The sequence below is a fragment of the Dufourea novaeangliae genome, unplaced genomic scaffold, assembly GCF_001272555.1.
Source record: "Dufourea novaeangliae isolate 0120121106 unplaced genomic scaffold, ASM127255v1 scaffold39, whole genome shotgun sequence".
Taxonomy (NCBI): Eukaryota; Metazoa; Arthropoda; class Insecta; order Hymenoptera; family Halictidae; genus Dufourea; species Dufourea novaeangliae.
In genome coordinates this window covers 2051865-2073950 of record NW_015373918.1, presented here as the reverse complement: position 1 = coordinate 2073950, position 22086 = coordinate 2051865, and the positions used below count along the sequence as shown (strand labels likewise).

Below are 22086 nucleotides of genomic sequence, written 5' to 3'. Positions count from 1 at the left end.
AAAAAGAATACTTTTTAAATTCTTTTTTTTGAGGCTAATAAACAAGCTGTTGAGGTAAAGTAGTAAAGTTTCAAAATCACTAAGCCATTACATGAAACTTTAAGAATCACTTGAGGTTTGTTCACTAATTCTTAACCGCATTATGCCAATTGTACAATTTGAACTTGGAATTGAGTATAGCGCTAACAGCCTTTTAGGATCCTTGTCAATACATTTTTATCTGACTACAAATTAGAAAATTTTAAATGTATGGAAATCTAAATAGAACATTTGCAGCTTTCAGCAATTAGAAATTCCATTAGTGGATTTGAGTACGTTGTAAAGACTGATTCAACGAACACAAGATGAAATCGACGACCTGCTAACGGGCTGATTCCTTGACGTCAAGGTTGAAACTGTATCATTTACTTAAGTTGTCACTAGTCTCCGTGATTCTTAACAGTTAAATATTAACGTTACACAATCAAAGAAACAGTTTCGACGCGAAGTTGCAGGCCCAAGAATTGTAAAGGGACACTGGTAGTAATTTATTCTCGAATAGAGAATAACTATCTATTGATTCGTATTTAAAATTCAATAGTTTTATTTATTGAGAATAAAAACGCTCGTAGGACTCGAATTTTTTTATTAATTTCATTTATGATAGTAACATTCTGAATTGCTATTAGTTACTGTTTATAATTAGTGATTCTAGGAAAAAACCTGCGAATTATGTAAGTTTTCAATAGCCAGTTTCACGAATGATGTACTATTCTGCAAGGTGGGAGTAGTTACATATTAGCAATGAATAGAAACTCTTTGCAAAAAATTCAGTGAAACTGAATAAAATTTATATTTGAATACTTACAAAATAGATAGTATAGAAGACAATATATGTAGATTACAAATTGATAGGACTCCGTAATAGTTCTATTTTTTCAAACTATTTACCAAATTCTTACACACCTGTCCAGTTAAGAGTTCCATTAGGTGTATAAGTAACTTAATATCCAGTAAGAACTGCAGTATTCATTTTGTTTATACTCATTGAAACATCATGACTGCCTGAAACTTGTTTATAAAAAAGTATGTAAAAACAAATAGCTATGTCAGTAAGCAAGTGAAGTCCAAATTGGAGAAACAAGTGGTACAAGTCCACTTATATTCTGGAAACTAATGTACAAAGGACTCTAAACTGTACTAAGTTCAAGAGTTAAAAGCACTTAGAGTATATTGTAATGAACAACCAGGATTGAGCTTGAACTGCTTGGCCTTTAAAAACTTCAGCTTCGCATGGATGTGAAAATGTAAAGTGCAGCGATAACTTAAAGCAGTTATCCATTCTATCACTGCCATATTTTCATGCCTTATATTCTACGGTTTTACGTAGTATCATGAGAGAAGCATTAAAGTTTTATGCAAACTTAGATTCTACTGTAGCGGAACTATGTTTATCAGATAGAAAAGTATCAAGTATGGTAATGAAAGGAATTATATTAGGGAGAAAATGTATTGATGTTCTCATAATAATTCAAACCTTCCTTTTCTCTGTTATTATTCGAGCTGCCAAATCCTAAAGTCACCATAATTTCTGCTCCCTAATATAACACCACCGCAAGGGTTAAACACCGCGACTTTAGTATTTTCATGGCACGTAGTAATAACTATAAGCAACATATAATTTAGTGTGGTAGATTTAGAGAACGTACTTTTGGAGCTGACAATTTTGTATCGCGTTTTCGTGAGCTCCCGATGTAGCTAATGAATTAACTTATTGACTTGAGTTCATGGGAACTCAATTATTGCAGACGATTATTTTATATATACCGATATTTCCAAGGAAATTTATTCCCCTCGATATAACGTCTTACGATTGTGCAACTGGGCGAAAATATATAAGATAGTTTCGTACCTATAGAAAAAAAAAACAATTGTTGAGTACAAATCTTGTTTGGTAGAGGTACGACGAACTCGTTCTTCACAGATTAATCTGAGGTTTAAAAGAAATTTAGCTGACCACATATGTTTCAACAACTGCCATAGTTAACATTATCAAGTACATACTATAGTTATTAATAGTTTTTTTAGGAGAAAGAGAATAATCTCAGCGAATTCGGCCATCCTGTAGTCTAGAGTCTAGAGAAACTTAGAAAATAATTGAGCGACCGTTTTGTCGAATGAACAATTGTATTACCAAGGTGCCCCATTAGTTTGGATACCCTAGCGGAAAACAGTAATGCGAGAAAAGTGTTTTGTAACAATTATTTGTACAGCCGTATGATCAAAATTTCATATCATCGTCGACCAAATTGATCAGACGATAAGTTTCATTGCGTTTGTAAAGATTTAATAGCTTTTATAAAACAGCAGCTTTCATATTTGCTTTTAAATCATTTATGACAATATTGATATGTTTGTCAGTGAATGCCAAACCACGACTGTTTAATGATAAAAATAGGGTATTTTGCATGACTAAATGTATCTGTTCACGTATGTATATTACTATTTAGTAGTCGAACAGTAGTTTAGAAGCTAACACGTGACAATCTCTCCCATTATTAGTAGGTATTCTTTTTCATTTAACTGTAGTTTTTTCGTGTGAAATTTCATACGTTCTTTTCAACAGTTCTGCGAAACAATTACGATTTATTACTGCCACTATCGAGTATTTTTATAAACTTAAGAACATTGTATAATTATAAGCGTATAAGTTACGATCTCGGCATCCGAAGTTGATTTAACTTTCCGTATCTTGCGTGTTCTCGAAGACAAATGTAATTGATCTGCACACAGCAAAGTAACACTGTACAGTTTCGTTTAGTAATTTATTAATACGTATTGTTTAATACCATTAATATGTAGCTTAAATATATTAGATTCACAAGTAATGATCCTTTTTGTTTATTTCAGTGTCTTCCTTGCTAAAACATTGTGTTAATACCATTAAAATATCATTGGTATCATCTCAATATCTTTTGTAATTCAAAATTATATGCAATTTCCATACAGGTCAGTTATGTCAAATAGAAGTGACTTATCTATTAAAATCATAACATTCCATACAATATGTATATATCTTGTACACGTATATCAGTACTTTTGCTTCCACAAGGTTACTTCACAAACTTTTATCACTTTCTGTATATTAATAATAATAATACCAATTATCTGGAACACTAGTGTCTTTTATTCAATTTTACATTCCTATTAATGAAACATACCTATATCAATTATAATTCTTCCAAAGTTGAATAAACATAAAAATTTACATACATTTAATTGTTTTGTAACACTCCTAAATAAAATTGTTAAATCAGTCATATGTTTATGTAACATAACATTATATTCCAAAATAAAATACATGTAATACTTTCTCTGTTACATTTTTATGTAACACACAAAGCAAATAAAACCTTAGACATAATAAGTCATTTTATTCTATATAAATACTCTTTTAAGTCATGTAAATTTAATAGTCTTTTCTTTTGTTAAACATAAGTAACAACTTTTAAATTAAAATTTTTAAATGAATTTTATATTCTCTTACTTAAAAATTACTAAATTTCACCAGCACTATTAATGTTCTCTTCACTTAAAACCTGGATAGGATTTTCCTTCTTTTTTATAAAGAATAAAAGAATATTTTCTTGGTTATTTTCTTCTCTATTTACATAACCTTGTATGATGATAGTCATGTAGACAACAAACAATCATCAATATTTAATCTTTTTGCATTGTTTTATATTACTAATCATTGTTTTCAATGCAAAAAAACAGATTCCAAAGTGTTTTTCTTCATTTAATACCTCTTCATTGTATGTGTAACTCATCCAATATGTGGCATAGATGTCGCCACCTTCGCAACGATCATAGATGTTCAATCCTTTTTCACGTTCAAAAATTTATTCTATTTAGTCGTAGTTTAAAAAATTGTTCATTTTAATTATTACTTCATCCATTGCAACAACATGAAGTGTGTTACTCTATATTACGAAGAGAATTCGACCACAGATAGATATGAAGTTTAGCGGTAAGATGTGCGAGTCCGCATGATATGCATTGGATTGCTAGATTCATTTGAATTAGAATTGTCTATTTCATTCTGACTTTCATTCAAAACTGACTTCGGAATCCTAATACGCCAGGTTGGTTTACTATTTACCGACCTACTTTCACTCGATTGCGATAAAGATTGTTGCGATATATATTGATTTTTCCTTGGTTGTTCAACCAAATGTTTTCCGTTGGTGTACAGTTTTGTCTCCTCTTCCGTTAACTTCTGTAGCATAATTCGACATTCTTGTAAATGCAAAGGCTTTTTTTCCTTCTTTTTCATCAAATCACAAAACGATCGTTGCGTCTTACCGTCATTAATGAAAAACATTTTTGAAACACCGGATTTCTTATTCCTTTGAATTTTAATCTTAATTTTACCATTAATTCTCGGACATTTCCGTTTGGAGATTGATGTCATTTTCCATCCGTCTGATTCCGTATTTGACTTCAATTTCATTTTATTTTCACCATTAATCAACAAGTTTTTTTCTTCCAAATGTTTATCCGTTTTCTCGTCTCTCCTCATCGAAGCCCATTTTCTCGCTATTTTGTGCATCTGCCCGTCTAGATGTTTACATTTTTCTTTTAGATCCTCCAACTTTATTTTACCTTCTGTAATCTTTCTTCTCAGGTTCTTCACCTGCTTCATTAATGCCTTTTCATATATACTCTCATAAAACAGTAAATCCTTTTTTAATTTTTCGTACTGTACTGACAAGCGTCTCCTTTTTCTTGCTAACTTGTTGATCCCATTGCTCTTTAGTTCCTCTGCTTTCATGTCTTCCTCATGGTAGACATAGTAGTTTATCCGCTTTTTAAGTAGTTCCAAATCCATATAAATTTTGTCTACATTGTACTTTGCCTTCTTGGCTTTGACCAAATCCATGTTGTCCCATATGACTGACCTCATCATGAAATCGATTCGCCTCTAACCTAACAAACTCTTCGATGATGCCATCTAGCCTTTCCAACTCGAGCGGGATACGTTCTGTCGATTCCCGTTTGTTTCAGATCAAGATCAGTCTTCATATGCATATAATTCACACCTACAAAGATACGATTACAGGTGAACGCAGGTGAACGGATACTGTCCACCTGACAGGCCCAAAATTAAACAGTAAAGTTCTCGTCAATCGTAAATATGCTACAATATGCTGTCTCCACCACCGCAATAACAGGACACCGCGCCATCTACAAAACAGACGCTACTATCAAAAGTTCAACTGGACGTGCCCTTCGCGTCCCCTAGAACGCTTTAATCTTGCAACATTGTTATATTGATACTCAATTGGCTATTTTTTAAACAAAACACAGTTTATCTAGCGAATTTGAGATTTATTGGAAGAGCTAAGGTGGAAATACTATACAGAGCTGAAAAGATGGCATGCGGAAGGAATATGAAAGGAATGCGGATCCGCTCGGTTATATCCCCATAGGCCCACCTTCTCTAACATAATCGTAGAACTAGGGCACACGTATTATTTTCATTCATTTAGCTACTACAATCAGTTTTATCCTAATGTTACAAAAGTACTGATCTTTGAACGAAGATAGTACTACTCTAATGTGATGGAGGTCAATTTGTTCTCCTACTTTTCCCCCTTTCTACTTCCTCCTACGCGTTGGAAGACCTCAAAGTTGCTTAGCAGACTCATACCATTAAATATTTTCAGCTCATTACTTGCAGATATTTACAAAATAATCACTGTACAGAAGTTGAGGGGCATTAGTTCGAACACGTATAAAAATAATTTTATAAATATCTCGTTCACTATTAGGTTTACGAAGTATGATGGTCAGCACCTTTTTACTGAGAATTTTATACTCTATCGATCTATGGTTTAAAAAATAAGCCATTCCGTTAAAAAGAATCAAGGTAACCATGAAATCTTTGAAATGCCTCCACCCACAAGAAAAGCACGTACCTTATAAGATGTGCCCCTTGATGTCATTTAAGTTACACGCCTCGAAATTTTCATAAAGTGTACCGCTAAGTCATTATTCGAAATCATCGAGTTAGCTGAGACACTCTGTATGTAATAATTTCGAAATCACGTAGCTGCAATTCTAATGTCTACTAAGCCACCCTGTATCGAAGATTCTTCTCAAGGGAAAGATAAGGCCACACGCAAGATTCCGGGAACTACTTACAAAGAGATTTAATAACAATTTTAATCGATGACTATCTCTACGCGGTGATTCACATTTAGAAAACAACGATCAGTATCTTGCCAGGAACAACGTGAGAATATTAATTATTTTCAATGTCTTTCAATTTTATCGTTGGATCGACGTCACATCCGGACGTTTTGTAAATTTGTACAGAATCAGGGAAAGTTCTTCAGAATCGCAACTTCATATCTTATTAACTTTTGTCGCATGTTATGTTCACATTTAGATACGAATAATAATGATTAATATAAAGAGAAAATAATTATAAAAATAATATTGAAGAAAGTAATGTTGAAAACTGATATTGACTTTTTCTCTGCAATTCTGAAGTTTTTTTGTATTGATATACATTTTTATATTTCATTAGAGTACATTGATTAATTTCAGTAATTATAGACATTGTTAATAAAGTGGAATCAGATTAAAGATAATATTCAATTTGGGAATGAGACAGATTATATACATACTTTTAGATATAACCTTTAATATTAAGTATTTTCTAGGTGTATACAAGTGTTCGACAAACTTTTGGCCAGGGATATTGCGAATGGATGAAGTCAATGATAAAACTTTCTACAAAAACATTTTTTTACTTTCTCGGTTGTTTAAACATTTACGAATTCTTTATATACTGGAAAGGACTTATATTAAATGTGTTTTACTGCATAAGAAACATATTGCGTAAGTATTCGTTTCTTTTTATACCTGTAAATAAATTTTCTTTCTCGAAAAGTGCCTAATTTTATTCATTTGGCAGCACATTCCGTATACACTGAGAAAACTGTTGAATTCATTTTTCAAACTTTTCAACACGCAATGAGAGACAAAAGTAATACAGACATTGTTCGCAACAAATACGCAGAAAACAAAAATATAAAATTACTCTACTAATCTCTTCAAAACAACCGATAGTATAGAAACTTAACACCTTTTTATTTCCACACATTCTTACTATACATATATATGTATACGTTTGTCCATTGCTATAGAAAAATTCAATCCAATCTTCTTCAAATACCAAACAGAAAGAAGCGAAGTAATATTTTAAGACTTAGACTCTGAAGTTTACACAACTGATTCGAGTAAACAGTTCCTGGGGCACGTGTCTCCTCATTCAAAAAGTCACATTTTTCTTGTTAGTTTAATCAACGAAAAAATGGCAAGTACATATATAGTTTCTTATCTTTTACTCATTATACTGAAATACTCTATCTAGACAATGAATTCACTCGTCTCTGACTGCAGATTTACGATCTTAGGTACACAAAAGGTTCCATATAAACGGTTGGACGAAAAGGGGAAGGTGGATTAAGTGGTTATAAGGAAAAGGTGTATATACACATATGTATATAAGCACATTGGAAATTTCTTAATTTAAAATCGCCCGAATAATCGGTAAATTCCTAATAAGTCGTTCGAGAGTATCAAAACCGGACCGGTGACGAGCTGGGTACTAAACTGCCGTTTCGGTGTCGTCTCGGAACCGGGGAGACCCGTTACGGAAATAAAACCCGACACCCGTCGCACAGTTATATCCGCAATGTAATCGTTCCGGCGTGTATTTGCACGTGAATTCCCAATTTGCGAAACCACGGGGGATCACCGAACGCAACACGCGCATAGCCGGCAATATGCGAGCCGTGTGCGAGTGTCTTGTGTGTGCGTTATCGCGCACTCCGTTCGCCCCGATGATCTAATTCGATCGACGATCGTTTACCTATAAAAACACAACAGTTCACGTTCGACGCTATCAGTTCGCGGTCACACTGTGAAAGATACACGAGTCGCAGATTTTCTCAATCGACAACCATGAAATCGTTCGCCACCATTTGCCTCCTTCTCGCGGTCTTTTGCGCCGTCCAGGTAAGTGTTTGCAATTTTTAATTGATTCAATTCTCCTGAGATCATTTTCTTATTACCCTCTAATGTATCCAATTGTTTTTGAATTGCAGTAGAATCGCGTACATTGAAATATTTCTGTAATTTCTTAGAAAATTTGATTGAAATGAGTTTACTAATAATTCTATATCGCTACAATTATCATTAACCGCAGAGCATCGGTTGATTACAGAATCAATTAAACGTTGGAAGTTTAATCGATTAGTTTTATCATCGAATCGATGATATCAAATAATGCTCGGTGAAGATGCACATCCGCAGGAAACAGATTAGATAATTAATTAATTTCTTAATAAATTGCTAATTTTCTGTAGTACTCAGTGTATCAACAGTAAAGAGAACCACAATGAATCATAAAACATCGATTACTACAATGAAAGATTAAACGACAAAGTTCGTAATACCTCGGTAAAGTTCAACGACAATGCTTATCTTTTAGGCTGGCCCGTTGGATCAATTGAGACAAGGGATTCAAAATTCCAAAAATCAAGTTAATTCGATCACGTCGGACCTGAGACGTTTCCAAAGTAATCTGGATCGTACGACGAAAAACCAACTGAGCAACTATAAGCTTCAGAGCATGACGAACATAAATAACATTGTGAACCCAGCACTAAGTGATATTCGTGTAAGTACACATATTATACAAGAGATTATGTTAATTGAAACAAAGATTCCTGGTTTAATTTCAATTTATCAAGACCACAGTAGTCATCATTGTTGAACTTAATATTCATAAGGAGCTCGTAATGTTATTAGGCCAAAGTGGACGCTGCCAATGCCGCAGGAAAGGACGCCGAACACTGTTACACTGATGCTAAAGCTAACCTCAGGACTGCAAGCCAGACAGGGTTCTCAGAACTGAACAGATGCGAACAAAACGCGTTGCAAAGTCTTCAGCCACAATTTAACGCTCTCGACACGGCGGAAGCGGTATGTATCGTATAATAAATTGTATTACTGATATTTTATGGACCATGGTGTACTAAATATTCACACGAACTTATGATTAACTATCTTTCGTTTACGCTTTCAGACTGGAAATAAATATATCACGGAGCTGGACGCTGTCTTCCTCAATTGTTATTCGTCGGATATATTCGCAATGCAAACTTGCATCGCCTTAAAGTTGGGAAACATCAACCAATCCATTAGAGCGTACGAAAGTACGATCAACTCGATGAAAAACGATGTACAAAATGCCGCGAACAGGGCTGTCTTAGCGGCTAACTCTTGCAATATGGACGTTGTTTCGACAGTCCGTTCCAGTGGTACCGATGTGAGGATAACGGCGAACAGATGCACTAGCAACTAAACGAACCCGATAAAAGAACTTGTTGACTGATGTTCATTGTATTATTGGCATTTTTACGGCGCTACGAATGAAACGTAACTGATTTTTGTAACTCGTCCCTGTGCTCATACATATTCTGGACAATACTGATTGTACATTCCATTCAGTTCTTGACTTCTTCATTTTACTCTGTAATATTTACTGAATAAAATCGGTTGGCATACATCAATCAGTATGTTGACCCATCAAAAATCAAGTGAGTTCAAACGTTTTCCAAATCCTGCGCGATACTTCCTCACCTAGATTCTCAAAATGTTCATGTTTGGATAAAAACTGAATTAATAACACTGGGAATGATAACACAGTATCCACTTGCAGATACTCATTCATAATTTAATATATTTATGGATGTCTCTACTTTTCAACATAAATCATTTGGGAGAAACGACATTACTTTACAGAAATTATTTCACTGTTCACTTGTAAGATGAAAGGGAAAAAAACATGTATGAATTATCCACAAATCAACACTTTGAACTGACCATTAGACTTCATCGTGAATTAAGTTCTATGTACACTGACGTGCAAACTTGGCTTCCGCTAGGGGAAACAGTGGCGTAAGAGAAAGGCCACCTACCGCTTGGTACATTTCTTTCAAGTACTGAAATAAATGTTAAATTGAATGTTAATTTGACATAAATTTCAATAATTCCCGAGACCAAGTGATAGAAGGTCCTTCTCCTGCATTGCTTTTTCTCCTAGCGGAAGCTGAGTTTGATCGTGAGGGTACAATGGGCAGTATCCAACCCCAAACACACTAAAAGTTTATAGCTTTTTCAGCAACCAACTATATGGTGGATATTATTTAACTTTGTATTCAATAAACTGAAAAAGGTTGATGTTTGATGAATGCAAACATTCGCATCTGTATTTAGCATTGGGAAGAAGTTTCCTAAATTCGTCGTTAGATGGTTACCAACTGTAGCTCATTCTCAAAAGTTCTTCAACATTAAACTCCTTTAACTAATAATATAAATATTGCTGTAATTAATTCCACAATAAAAATATATAGAAGTAAAACATAATTCTATGAGCATTACTTATAAAAAAGCAATATACTCATTAACACGTAAATTAAAATGACCAAATTGTGTAGGGGGAGCAACTATGTTGACGAACTTGAGTAACCAATGGATTCTGTTGCAACTATATAAATCTTATTGCTATCACTATTATTATATGAATCCTCTTCTAACGATTTTGAAAACTGAACACCCTGTCTAATTTAAATGTAATTAAAAGCTATATAGTTTTAAGTAAAATTGATGATTATCTGGGAAAGTACTTTACTTTTCTCTTAATGTAGATTATTCAGTAGCCTGCAGGGTGATTTTATTAATCTTACAATTTTAAATATGGAGAACATAAGTTAGTCGCAGACATCTGTGGGTTTGCATAATATCAAACACTCAGGACTATAATGAGAAAAATATAATAGACTGAGTTACTACATCTTGAACCCCTTTGTAGCTATTTGTACTAAGAAATACTGAAGTATTTAGTCTTTTATAGTTATCAATCAAAGAGATATCTCTAATTCATGTATGTCTGTAAATGAATGTAATTTATTCTCTATAAAGGCGTGTGTGTATACGTATATTTGACATTAACCGTAAAAATTTGTTTAAAACTTAACAAAGGCCGTGTAATATACATGATATTAATATAAAATATTCTATACGCATTTTATAATCTACTCATAGATATCCTTAGCTCAACATTCACATATACTCGTATATGCATATACGTATATGTATATATATATATCGTATATCATACATATGTATATATAATAATGTATATACTACATATACATTTTTTTGGATTCCATTTAAATAAATAGTCGGTTTAAAAAAGCGATGAAGATTGCTTTGTGTAAAATCGAATATACTTTCTTACATTCGTACAAGGGTAAATAGTCAATTTACATATCAGTTGGAACGTAACAACATATTGAAAAACTCTTCAATAAAACCATACCGTATTACAGCTAGCTTCTTAGTTGAAAAAAACTATTTCCTATATTATTTTTCACATTTCGCTAAATTCGTGCTAATTCAGTTATATTTTTTAGTCTTATACACTACTTCATACAGGGTTGCTAGATTTGCTACCTATCTTAACAGACACTCGTCTCAATAACAATATAGACATCGAACCACAATAGGGATAGTCTTATACTTTTTTTCCTTCAGGTCATCGCACGATAATTCTCCGTGACACGGACATATCAGCGAATTAATTCGACCAGCTCGTAATTTTTCTGCAATAAATGTATTTTTCTCTTTGAAATTTTTTTTGTTGTTTCAGTTCACTTAAAACTAGGATTAGCAATAGTAGTTTTATAGCAGCAGCAGCAGCAATAATAATATTTATAGTATCTATCGTTAACATATTTTGATAAAATTATATTAATAGTTATAGTTATAATCGTCATGATCATGATCATCATTTATATACATATATAATTACGTATATATGCGCACATATATGACAATGCATCTTATAGCAGACCGAGACTGCATAGTCATAAATGTACGCACATGTTACACGTGCTAAACCTTTCAATAATAAATCTTATAGGTATGCATCAATTCAGCTCACGCAATTTTTTTTGCTCTATATGGTTCAGGATCGTGGCTTAGATTTAAAATTATAAATTTAAATATGGAAGTGATCGTCAGCACCGCGTCGCATATATTTTTCAACAACTAATTGAAGTAGCTGTATTTTTATAAATCTACTGATTATGTAGAACATATTAAATCAAAGTCTAATAAAATATCTATATCGCAAAAATTCTTTAAATGAATATTCTTGTTAAAAAGTTACATTATTTTTTACAAAATTAATAATTTTATTTATATGATATATGTTGTGACATTAAAATGGAAAATAAGCAGAAATTAATAAAATTAAAAATACTTTGTAGAAACTACTCAATTGTTTTCATATGTCGGATGATATGCCAAAGAGATAAAGGTTTTAAACAATTTCTGACAAATGCTACTTACATCCAAATAAATTTTGTGAAATTAACACTTGCTGAAAATTCTTGCACGTGGCCCTGAACTCTCACGTAAAGATGGAATTCCGAAATAGAAGAAAATACTAGTGTACAAGTATATAGTGTGGGCCGATTGAAAACACAGAATTACAAGTTAGCCAACTAGTGAATTGTTTTAAGATAGAAAACCTATTCAGATAACTCAGCAACTAATTCAGCTAACCTTTTAAGATAGAAACAGCCGTGAAAATTCACAATAAATTACTGTTATGTTGTTAAAACTGTAACCATATTCAGAGGTAGTTGGAGGATAGTTAATAAATTTTGATTCAGATAATTTCCGTTTCATTGAACGAGGAACGTCCAAGACATAATCAAATGTGTCTACCCACAGATCTTAAATCATATTTTGGAGCTTTTCTATAAATGCGATTGTACTTAGTAACTCATGAGCAAACTCTTTTGCGACGATCTAATTGTTACGCTGAGTTTTGTGTTCCCGACCAATGAATTTTCCTTTCGACATAACCATTTATGTCTATGGTGGTTCGAAAACATCATAAGATCATTCCACGATGAAGACCGTCAACAATGAGTTATAAAGATGCAATTGAAAAGGGCAGCTCATACTGTTCGCCATACCCAATGAGAGAGCATTATAATATTTAGAAATGATGTGTTCAACATATTGCTTGACTGACCAAACACATTAATTTGGACAATCAAGTACAACACAAACACACAATACAAAATACAACATAGTCTCTTATGCAAGGAAGTTAAATGGATGCTCCTGAATCCAACACTTTCGGATATTGCTGTTAGAAATATGTTTTGTGTGAATCATTACATATTATTTTTGTATAATTCCAATAAAAATGTTTAAATTGTGTAAACATTTTTCATCCTACTTTAAATGAAAGCTAAAATAACCAAGGAGCATACCTGAAACTTCCAAAACATATGAAGCTCAATGTAATATTTTCAAAATGCGCAGGTACGCGAATGTACGATCTGACCTGTACATCTATGTGCTTGTCCAAAGTTCTCATTATTCCAAGACCTAGCAGGCACATGAATCACCCTTGCCATTGTTTCTTTGGTCATTGGTCAGTTTAATTTGGTCTGGGAATTCATTATACAATTCCACCTAAAATAATAGCATGTTTGTATATTACACTATCTAACAAATATGAAACTCATGCGAATATAAGAAGTAAAATTATTTATACGTAACTTACTTCACTTTCCTGAGCTAGAGCATTCTTTGCTATCGTCTGAAAGGCTTGTTCAACATTAATGGCCTCTTTAGCACTTGTTTCAAAGTATGGAATATTATTTTTAGACTGACACCATTGTTGTGCTCTCTTACTAGAAACCTGGAATTTGAAGAAATAAAAATTGAATACTATAATCATAGGAATAAATAATAGTAGTATTACATGAAATTATGCAATAACATATAGTATTTAAATCATCAAATTTAATCTAAATATCCTTACCGATTTGGATTCTAAATCAACTTTATTCCCAAGTACAACAAAGGGAAAGTTGTCTGGATCTCGAGGAGAAGACTGAATTAAGAATTCATCCCTCCATGAATCTAATGATTTGAAGCTACTTGGTGCAGAAACATCAAACACAAGAACACAACAGTCAGCGCCTCTATAAAAAGCTACACCTAAAGACTGAAACCTTTCTTGACCTGCTGTATCCCAAATCTACTCAAGAATGGAAAATGTTAACAAATAATTGATACAAAATGTAATATGCACAAGTAACATTCTATAAAGATTGTATATATTTACCTGCAAAGTAACTATCCTATCATCTACCATAACTTCTTTGGTCAGAAAATCGGCTCCTATGGTAGCTTTATATTGATTGCTAAATTTCTTGTTTACATATTGATTCATCAGAGAGGTTTTACCAACTCCAGAATCTCCCAGAATAATAACCTTAAGCAATACTTTCTTACGAGAAGCCATTGTGGACTAAAAATAAATAAAACTCTTATTTGCCACAAATTCTGTTAAACAATCATAAGAGAAGCAAACATATATTTATTTCTAATACTGTAGCCAATGCTTCATCGTAGAAATATTATATAAAGATAATGTTAAAATATATAGTCATGAATCAGAGTCATAGCCCCTATAATCAAACTCACATTGCACATTCAAATAACAGATAAGAACCAAATGCAAATAACACAATTAATGTATGTATTGGATGAATCATTATTGAACACAGAAATTTGCTTAATCAGTTTTACCAAGAAGAAGACATGAGAATCTGATCTATACTATGGAAGAAAAAAGCTCGACATTTCATAAAATGGTAATTACAACTGAAACATTTCGATGTCGAATAATTTCTACGCCGTTAGATAAATATCGTGTTAGAATACAACAGCTTCATGTGCACAAACACGGTGTAAAACGATTCGAGAGCTGGATAATGGTCAGAGTATTACAAATGCATGACTTTTTTCGTGAATCATTGAACGTAAATGGAAAAAGTAGTTCCCTTGTAATGACGTATGTACATTACTCGAGAAAAAATCATCGTACGAAGATGCTTCGAATACATTTTTTGGCGGTTAACGTCTACAATTATTCCTGCGATATTGTTATGAAAACAGAATGCACCACGAAAGTTTTATATGGGCTAAGTTGAAAGGATAACGCGACGTACGTGATCGAACAGAGACAAAATAGAATCCGTTTAACTGCGATGCTTGAAAACCTGTCAACATGCGATCTCGACAATTGAGATTTACTAGGACGATTAGATGAGAGCCCTTAAAAACGTACATGACGCTCATCGTGAAATATAGATGACAATTCATAGAAAAAGAAAATGTCAATTGTAATTTACGTTACCTTGATTTTGGTAGAAAACAGTGAGGGAAATTTTCCTGTATCAGCACTTCACACAAAGAAAATGGCGTGTTATGAAATCACGAGTATGACAACGATGTCGTCACCTGTTCCTCGCCACTGTTATCGACCGAGTACGATAACACTCGATTGTCGAAATCGATTTTCTTAGTCGATATACTTAGTTTCGATTAAAAGGGGAGCAACATTTGAAACTTACTTCATGTACTCCCGCTGTTTATTAAGTACAAATTTTATGCATTTATAGCATAAATAACTATGTAAAATATAGGTAAACAAAACCCTTAATGAAGAATAATCAAATTTTTTATATATTTTATTAGAGCTCCAATAAAACTTCGATTTCGATAGGATTTAACGAACACCATACCGAAACCGATGGTAATACATAACAGTTTTTTGGCCAGTCACAGAATGTTAACTCAGTTCGAAAAACATTAATTTTTCTTTTATTTTCTGACACATGGTGAAAGAAATATACATCCATACCTTTTTAAATATATTGAAAAAATAAAGGTAAACTATCGGGGTTTTATAAAAATATAACATTTTACAAAATACAGGACATGTACTATATGTGTATATAAGTTACTGTTAATCAAACACTATGTGGAAAACTAAAAGTGTAAATTCCACACGACAAAAACAATAAAAAAATAATTTTTTAATTTAAACGTTCAGAGTTTGTTATGTTAGACGTATAGCTTTAAACATTTAAATGGCATCTGAAATTTCCACTGTTACGAGTAATGTTCGTTCTGTTGTTGTCATAATTTTCTTGGTGTTAAATTAAACAAAATAATGGAATTACAAATTAAAGTTAAATCTCTTCTTTGACGGTCTAGTTTCAGTATGATCATCACTGTCAGTCTCCATATTATATCTCCTTTTCTTATGTGAATTACCGTTATACGATTTTCCCTGTGAAGTGGTCTCTGACTTATCCCGTGACTTCGGCATACTGGTCTCTTCGTCGGATGATACATCTTCTTTTATAGCAACTGTATCAAATTGATCTTGACTTCCCACTTGACAATGCCTGACTGCGGTGTATCCACTGAAGAATACATAAAGGAATAATCACACATACTACATGTAACATATCTGTTAACATACATTTCTTAAGAACATACTTATTTTTCCGATAAAGTTCATAAAAGCCTTTATTGTTATTTAATTCAGCCAATCTGAATAAAAACTTCTCATCGTGGCTGATTACAATTAGTTGAAAATTCTTCTGATGCTGTGATCGCAACCTGACAACCCTGTAATACAAACAGACGTTAAAACTGTAAGTATTCAATGAAATTGATTTCAATAATAATGCTTGGAACACACATGGCCAATGCACTAGCCAAACTATATGCATTTTCTTGATCTAAATTTGTTGTTGGTTCATCTAACGCCAGAATTCCGCAATCTTTACAGAAAGTTTCTGCTAAAGCTAGCCTTATAATTATGGATGCTAGAACCTGAAATGTGATGTTTATAAATTAACAAATTTACTACTTTTCAATAGCTAGATTGTTATAGAACAGAATTTACTTTTTGACCAGCACTACAACGACCTTTCATGTCAATTTCACGACCATGTTTTAGTTGAACCAGTTTATAATTAAATGTTCTTTTTGCAGTACCCACACCTTCGGTAGCATTCGTGCGAATTTCTATAGACGTTGTATCTGTTCCAGTGTATACGAGCTTCCACATTTCTTTCATAATTTTATTAATTGTTAACATACGCTCCTCGTGATATCTGATCATGGCAGTATCTAATACATTACTATATTCTTTTAAATTTAATATGGTTTCTTGTACTACCTGAGTTATATTAATACCATATTATCGAATAAATAATAGACATAAAATATATTGTCATAAACTAGGCAGTTGATACGTTACCACTAATTCAATGCACTTGGTCTTATATTGTTTTCGAGCTTGTTTATATATATCCGTGTCCAAATCTTTTGTATATTGATCAACTTGCCTTTCTAATTCTTCTTGATTACCCTTGGTCATGTTTTTCTAAACATATTTTGGAATTACACATGTATAAAATAACATTTGTTGTAGAATATAAGGAAGCATTGTTGTAGGCATTTCTAAACCAAGAAGAGTATATCTACTCACTACTTTGCTATAAAAAACAAGACAAATTACATGTTTGGCCAAAAAATGTCTACAATTCTGCAGTTCATTATAAATCATAATTTTTTATTATAATTATACTATTTTATTTCAACCTACATAATTCAACTATTTTTAAATAAACAACTATTCTAAATTTACTGAAAAATGTTACCTCCCGCAGCAGAGCTTCTTCTCGATCTTGCAAGCTTCTCCATTCTTCCCGTACTTGAGTATAATTTATAGTGGCCAGTTTGTCTCTTAAAATTGTACACTGTCGCTGTAAATTTTTAGTGGTTTCAGAAGCTTCGCGTAACAGAATGTTATCAGATAAATTCCTTTTCCGGAGATCCTGACGAGTAATGTCTTCTTTCAATTTATTTATCGTTATTTCGATATCGCTTTTTTCACTCTGAAGATCATTACTCGAGCTTTGATATTTTTGTATTTTGAGTTCAGACTGCTCCAAAGCTTCAGGAATATTGCGGAACACAAATGTATCGACATCATCTTGTACTTTTTGTAATTCAGATAAACGTCTGCTTCCTTCTGCCAATAATTTTCTATCAACTTCCTGTTTCTCCCAATTTTCTTTCTTCTTCTTTTCCAACTTCTCAATTCCTGAATTTAAGTTACTCTCCGCTGCAATCACTTTTTGCTTCAAAGCATCGACTGATTTCCCAAGCGAAACCTCCTTCAAGAATAATGTTTCCTGTTTTTCCTTTAACTGTTTCAATTTTTCCACACCTGAACGTATTCTTAATTGTTCTTCATGCAATGCGTTTAGCTCTTCCCGAGCGTTATGCGTTTTTTCATTGTGCGCATTTATCGCGGATTGTAAATTTTCAATGTCATCACGAATAGTTTTTGAAGACACATTCAACTCATCTCTTTGACGTTGAGCTTCTTGAAGACTACGTTCCGATTTAATACCTATATGTATAAAAATATTTGTTACAAAACATCCATAAAACTTCCTGTAAATAAAGTTGTTAATGTACCTGCGTTAAGCATGCGAGTTTGAAAACTATCAATGGTTTCTTTAAGTTTGGAAATTTCATCAATGTATCTGTCCCATAATATAACATCACCCATGATATTTTGCATCACTGTTAATCTCTTTTCGGGATCAGATTTCTTTTCTTTCAGGTCTGTTATGCACATTCGTAACTTTGTTAATTTGGCTTTAGATTTTTCTAAATTATTCCTACAAATTGTCGGATAAATTACTAAGAAGAGTTTTTAACAGAAGAGAAGCTGAAGTAGTTAGAAAATAAAAACATGTTTACTGTAACTTGTCCAACTCATTTTCTTGTAAGTGTATTATTTTTTCAACCACTGGTTTCAATTGTAACATCTTATCATATTTTTCTTGCTGCACTTTCAATTCTGCTTCACATTCTTTTAAACGATTTGGATGATTTTCCATTTCATTTTGCATTTCTTTTAATAAGTTCTCAACAGTTTGACGTTCGTCAAAGCCTCTGTGACATAAAGGACAACAAGGATTTGTTTCTTTCAGTTGTTTCATGTACTCCTTGTAAGCAACTCCTTGATGAGCATATATTCCCCTTTTGTCTTGTAAGTCTTTCACTTTCCTAGATTGTAATAACAAAGTTTCATCAAAGTTTTTGTAACTACAAATCAATGAAATCTTTGCCTGATCGCCTGAAAAATAAAAATTTATCATTAATGATTAATTTTTCTTTTAACACTTACAAATAGTAACTTTTAACTTACTCTCTATTTCTTTTTTTCTTTTCTGAAGTTCCTCTTCGGTATGCAACATTGTTGTTTGTACTGTTGTTTCATGATGTTCTTCTGTTTGCATTTCTCGTTTAATAGATTCAATTTGATTCGTCTAAAAAATTAATGAAGTTAGTAACATTAATGTGAACGATAAATTATAGACCTTTATATAATAACTTTTATTTTTAAGTACCAATTCTTTCTGAGCTCTATCTAACTTCTGTTTTAATTTCACTTGTGTTAATTCTTTAATATCCAATAAGTTTTTTATTGTTTCTTCATGTTTATCTTTCAGCTTTTGTAATTCTGTTTCTTTTGTTAGTAATGAAGATTTATGTAACTCTAATTCAGTTTGATGAGCACTTTGTTTTAACAATGAGGTTATTTCCTCATCAACAGTCTTTAAAAGTGCTTCTGTTTCATTTCTTGCTTCTATCTTAGAATTTACTTCTTGCCTTGCGGCATTTACATCCATAACTTCGCTCAATTGTTGAATTTTATTTTTTGCTACATCCATTTTAGCTTCTATAGAGTTCAACTTTTTTGCTGTAGCGCCAAGCTTAAAATGAAATAGAAATTAATTATACTAAGAAATACAATACATACCACATAGCAGTTGCATTATTACCTGCATGATCTCCAATTTTATTTGATTAATTTCATCCCTCGCCTCAACTACTTCATTTTCTTTCAAATTCTTTTCCGATTGTATTCTTGAATATTCACTGCGCAAAACATCTACTTCTTTTTGCAATTCCTTCTCCTCTCCTCCTCTTCTTACTCTATTGTCTTCCACATTAACCTCTAACTCTTGCAGTTTCTCTTGTAATCTTTTGAAAACAGCTAAAATTTCTGCAAAATAGAAAGATTATAAATGTAAGCTTAACATGAATGAGTATTTATTTTTCACTATTTAAAATATAGTTAAATTCAAACCTAGTTCAGACCCACTGGAATCTACAGTGTCAAGATTCCAAGCAGATAACGTCTCATTTAATATTTTATGGCGAAGAATAACTTTTCTTTCCTGATCTTTAATCTGTTGTTTCAAAGAACCACAGGTAACTCTTTCATCAGCTAATAAATTTGATATCTTGTATTCTTCTTTAGCAATATCCTTCAATCTTGTTTCCGACTAAATATTGTAAAAGTGGATGTGAATCAAAGTTCAAAAGATCATTATTAATTAAACAAAAAATATTATACCTTTCTTATTTCATGAGTTTTCCCATGTAATTTTTTATCGTATGATTCTATCTGTGCCAATAATTCTTTCATTGTTCCCTCAAACACTTCTTCTATACTATCTTGTAATCTTGTTAGTTGTTGTTTAGACAATTCATATTCTGTCCTTTTGTTCTCTGAAACAAAGTTGAACTTACAAACACACAAGTACAATTACAAAAAGTATTCTTATCAATATTATAAAAGAATTACTTTCATCAGCTTCTAAATTTTTGTAATCACTATCTTTTTTTGCCAGATTTCTAATTTTCTGACTTATGGGTTCTAGATCTCTGTCAATTTCTTCTATTTTTGCTTTAGAAGTTTCCAATCGCTTTTTATGATCTTCAAGTTTCTTTTCTTTGTCCATTACTTCAGAAACAACTTGTAGAGAAGTACGTTTTTGCTCTTTCAATAACTGTACCTTTTGGAGTAATTCTTTAATGTACTTCATAAGGCTCTCAAGGGCTTTATTAAATCTAGCACTATCAAAGATTTCATCAAACTTTTCTTTCAATTTTTTCCCATCATGAAATGGCCAATTGAGATCCTCTTGGTGACAAAATATAACATATTCCAAAATTGGTTTTGAAATACCCATTGCTAATGTGAGCTCTGTGTCAACATTACCGCATCGATTGGTGATTGATACCATCTCCTTTGAACCTTTATCAATTCTACTTAAGGCATTATCAAGAGTTTTGAATTTAAGTTTTCCACTTGCTTTTGAAGATTCTATTGTTCTGGATATAATGTAAATATTACCCTCTGTACCAACTATCTCAGCTTTTACAACACCTCGAACCTATAATACATTAAGGTGTTTATTAACTTTTAATCGTATTACAACAGTTGTTTACATTTTCCTTTACATAAATATGTAGTGCTTTCTATTAATACAATATGAAAAGTATGTAAAATAACAATAGATAATAATACCGAGGACATCCCTGTTAGAGAGGGATCATGGACAAAGAATTTTCCCTTGTCGGAGTTGGGTGGAAATTCGCCGCAAGTAGCAAACTTAAGGGCCTCAATAATTGTCGTTTTTCCAGTGCCATTTGGACCAAGAATAAGTGTTAGTGGTCGAGAAAATCGAATTGTAGCTTCGTCGGTGTCGTCACCAAAATTACGAATACCTCGTATGGAAAGTCTCCTTATACGTGACATCGTTTCAAACGTGTAAGCGCAGCTTTGATCATATCACAATAATATGCAACACTGCACAACAGAGATAATATATTGAGGACGAACATTTAATAGATACGAAATAAAGGTGGTACCTACATCTCGTTGAAATGAGTTAAGTTCAGTCACCGATGAGGTATCCTATTCGGTGGTTCAGATAAGATTGAATTATTCACTCTAACTTCAAAATGCTTCAAATCCGCGCGAATGAAGTTAATATGAGCTGCCATAAACTAACGTATACTATGAAAAGAAACAGCACAAATTGTTAAAGAACACTTTGCTGCATAGTCATAGACATATTGTAGTATATAGATACGTATATATGACGATATATATATAGATTCAAAGGATTCAAAGAATGTTTATCCGGGTGTGGAGTGTCTGAGACACAACCATTAAATTTGAACTTTAAACTCGCAATG

The 22086-nt window shown here is 32.5% G+C and overlaps 4 protein-coding genes across 5 annotated transcripts; 1 reads left to right on the top strand and 3 right to left on the bottom strand.

Moving 5' to 3' along the window:
• Window positions 1-4003: 4003 nt before the first annotated feature.
• Window positions 4004-5158, bottom strand: LOC107194396. Its single transcript, XM_015584016.1, has one exon. It carries the CDS (start codon window positions 4946-4948, stop codon window positions 4004-4006), a length of 945 nt encoding a protein of 314 aa, XP_015439502.1. The 5' UTR covers window positions 4949-5158.
• Window positions 5159-8016: 2858 nt separating this feature from the next.
• LOC107194395 lies at window positions 8017-9421 on the top strand. Its single transcript, XM_015584015.1, has 4 exons — window positions 8017-8070; window positions 8546-8734; window positions 8866-9039; window positions 9143-9421. The coding sequence occupies exons 1-4, from the start codon at window positions 8017-8019 to the stop codon at window positions 9419-9421; spliced, it is 696 nt and encodes a 231-aa protein (XP_015439501.1).
• A 2053-nt stretch (window positions 9422-11474) lies between these two features.
• Window positions 11475-15414, bottom strand: LOC107194419 (ras-related protein Rab-7a). Of its 2 annotated transcripts, none has more exons than XM_015584041.1 (6): window positions 15353-15414; window positions 14276-14461; window positions 13970-14188; window positions 13709-13846; window positions 13487-13617; window positions 11475-11723 (listed from the first exon to the last, which is right to left on the bottom strand). In XM_015584041.1, exons 2-5 carry the CDS (start codon window positions 14453-14455, stop codon window positions 13531-13533), a joined length of 624 nt encoding a protein of 207 aa, XP_015439527.1. In that variant the 5' UTR covers window positions 14456-14461; window positions 15353-15414; the 3' UTR covers window positions 11475-11723; window positions 13487-13530. The 2 variants fall into 2 exon arrangements, with proteins under 2 accessions (XP_015439527.1, XP_015439526.1); XM_015584040.1 differs by lacking the exon at window positions 15353-15414 and adding an exon at window positions 14638-14699.
• A 763-nt stretch (window positions 15415-16177) lies between these two features.
• LOC107194394 (DNA repair protein RAD50) lies at window positions 16178-21843 on the bottom strand. The gene is made up of 16 exons (XM_015584014.1): window positions 21761-21843; window positions 21413-21694; window positions 20687-21278; window positions 20456-20610; window positions 20186-20384; window positions 19878-20101; window positions 19443-19808; window positions 19241-19361; window positions 18790-19168; window positions 18502-18707; window positions 17676-18433; window positions 17273-17398; window positions 16916-17191; window positions 16709-16842; window positions 16504-16635; window positions 16178-16427 (listed from the first exon to the last, which is right to left on the bottom strand). Exons 2-16 carry the CDS (start codon window positions 21641-21643, stop codon window positions 16178-16180), a joined length of 4149 nt encoding a protein of 1382 aa, XP_015439500.1. The 5' UTR covers window positions 21644-21694; window positions 21761-21843.
• Window positions 21844-22086: the final 243 nt, after the last annotated feature.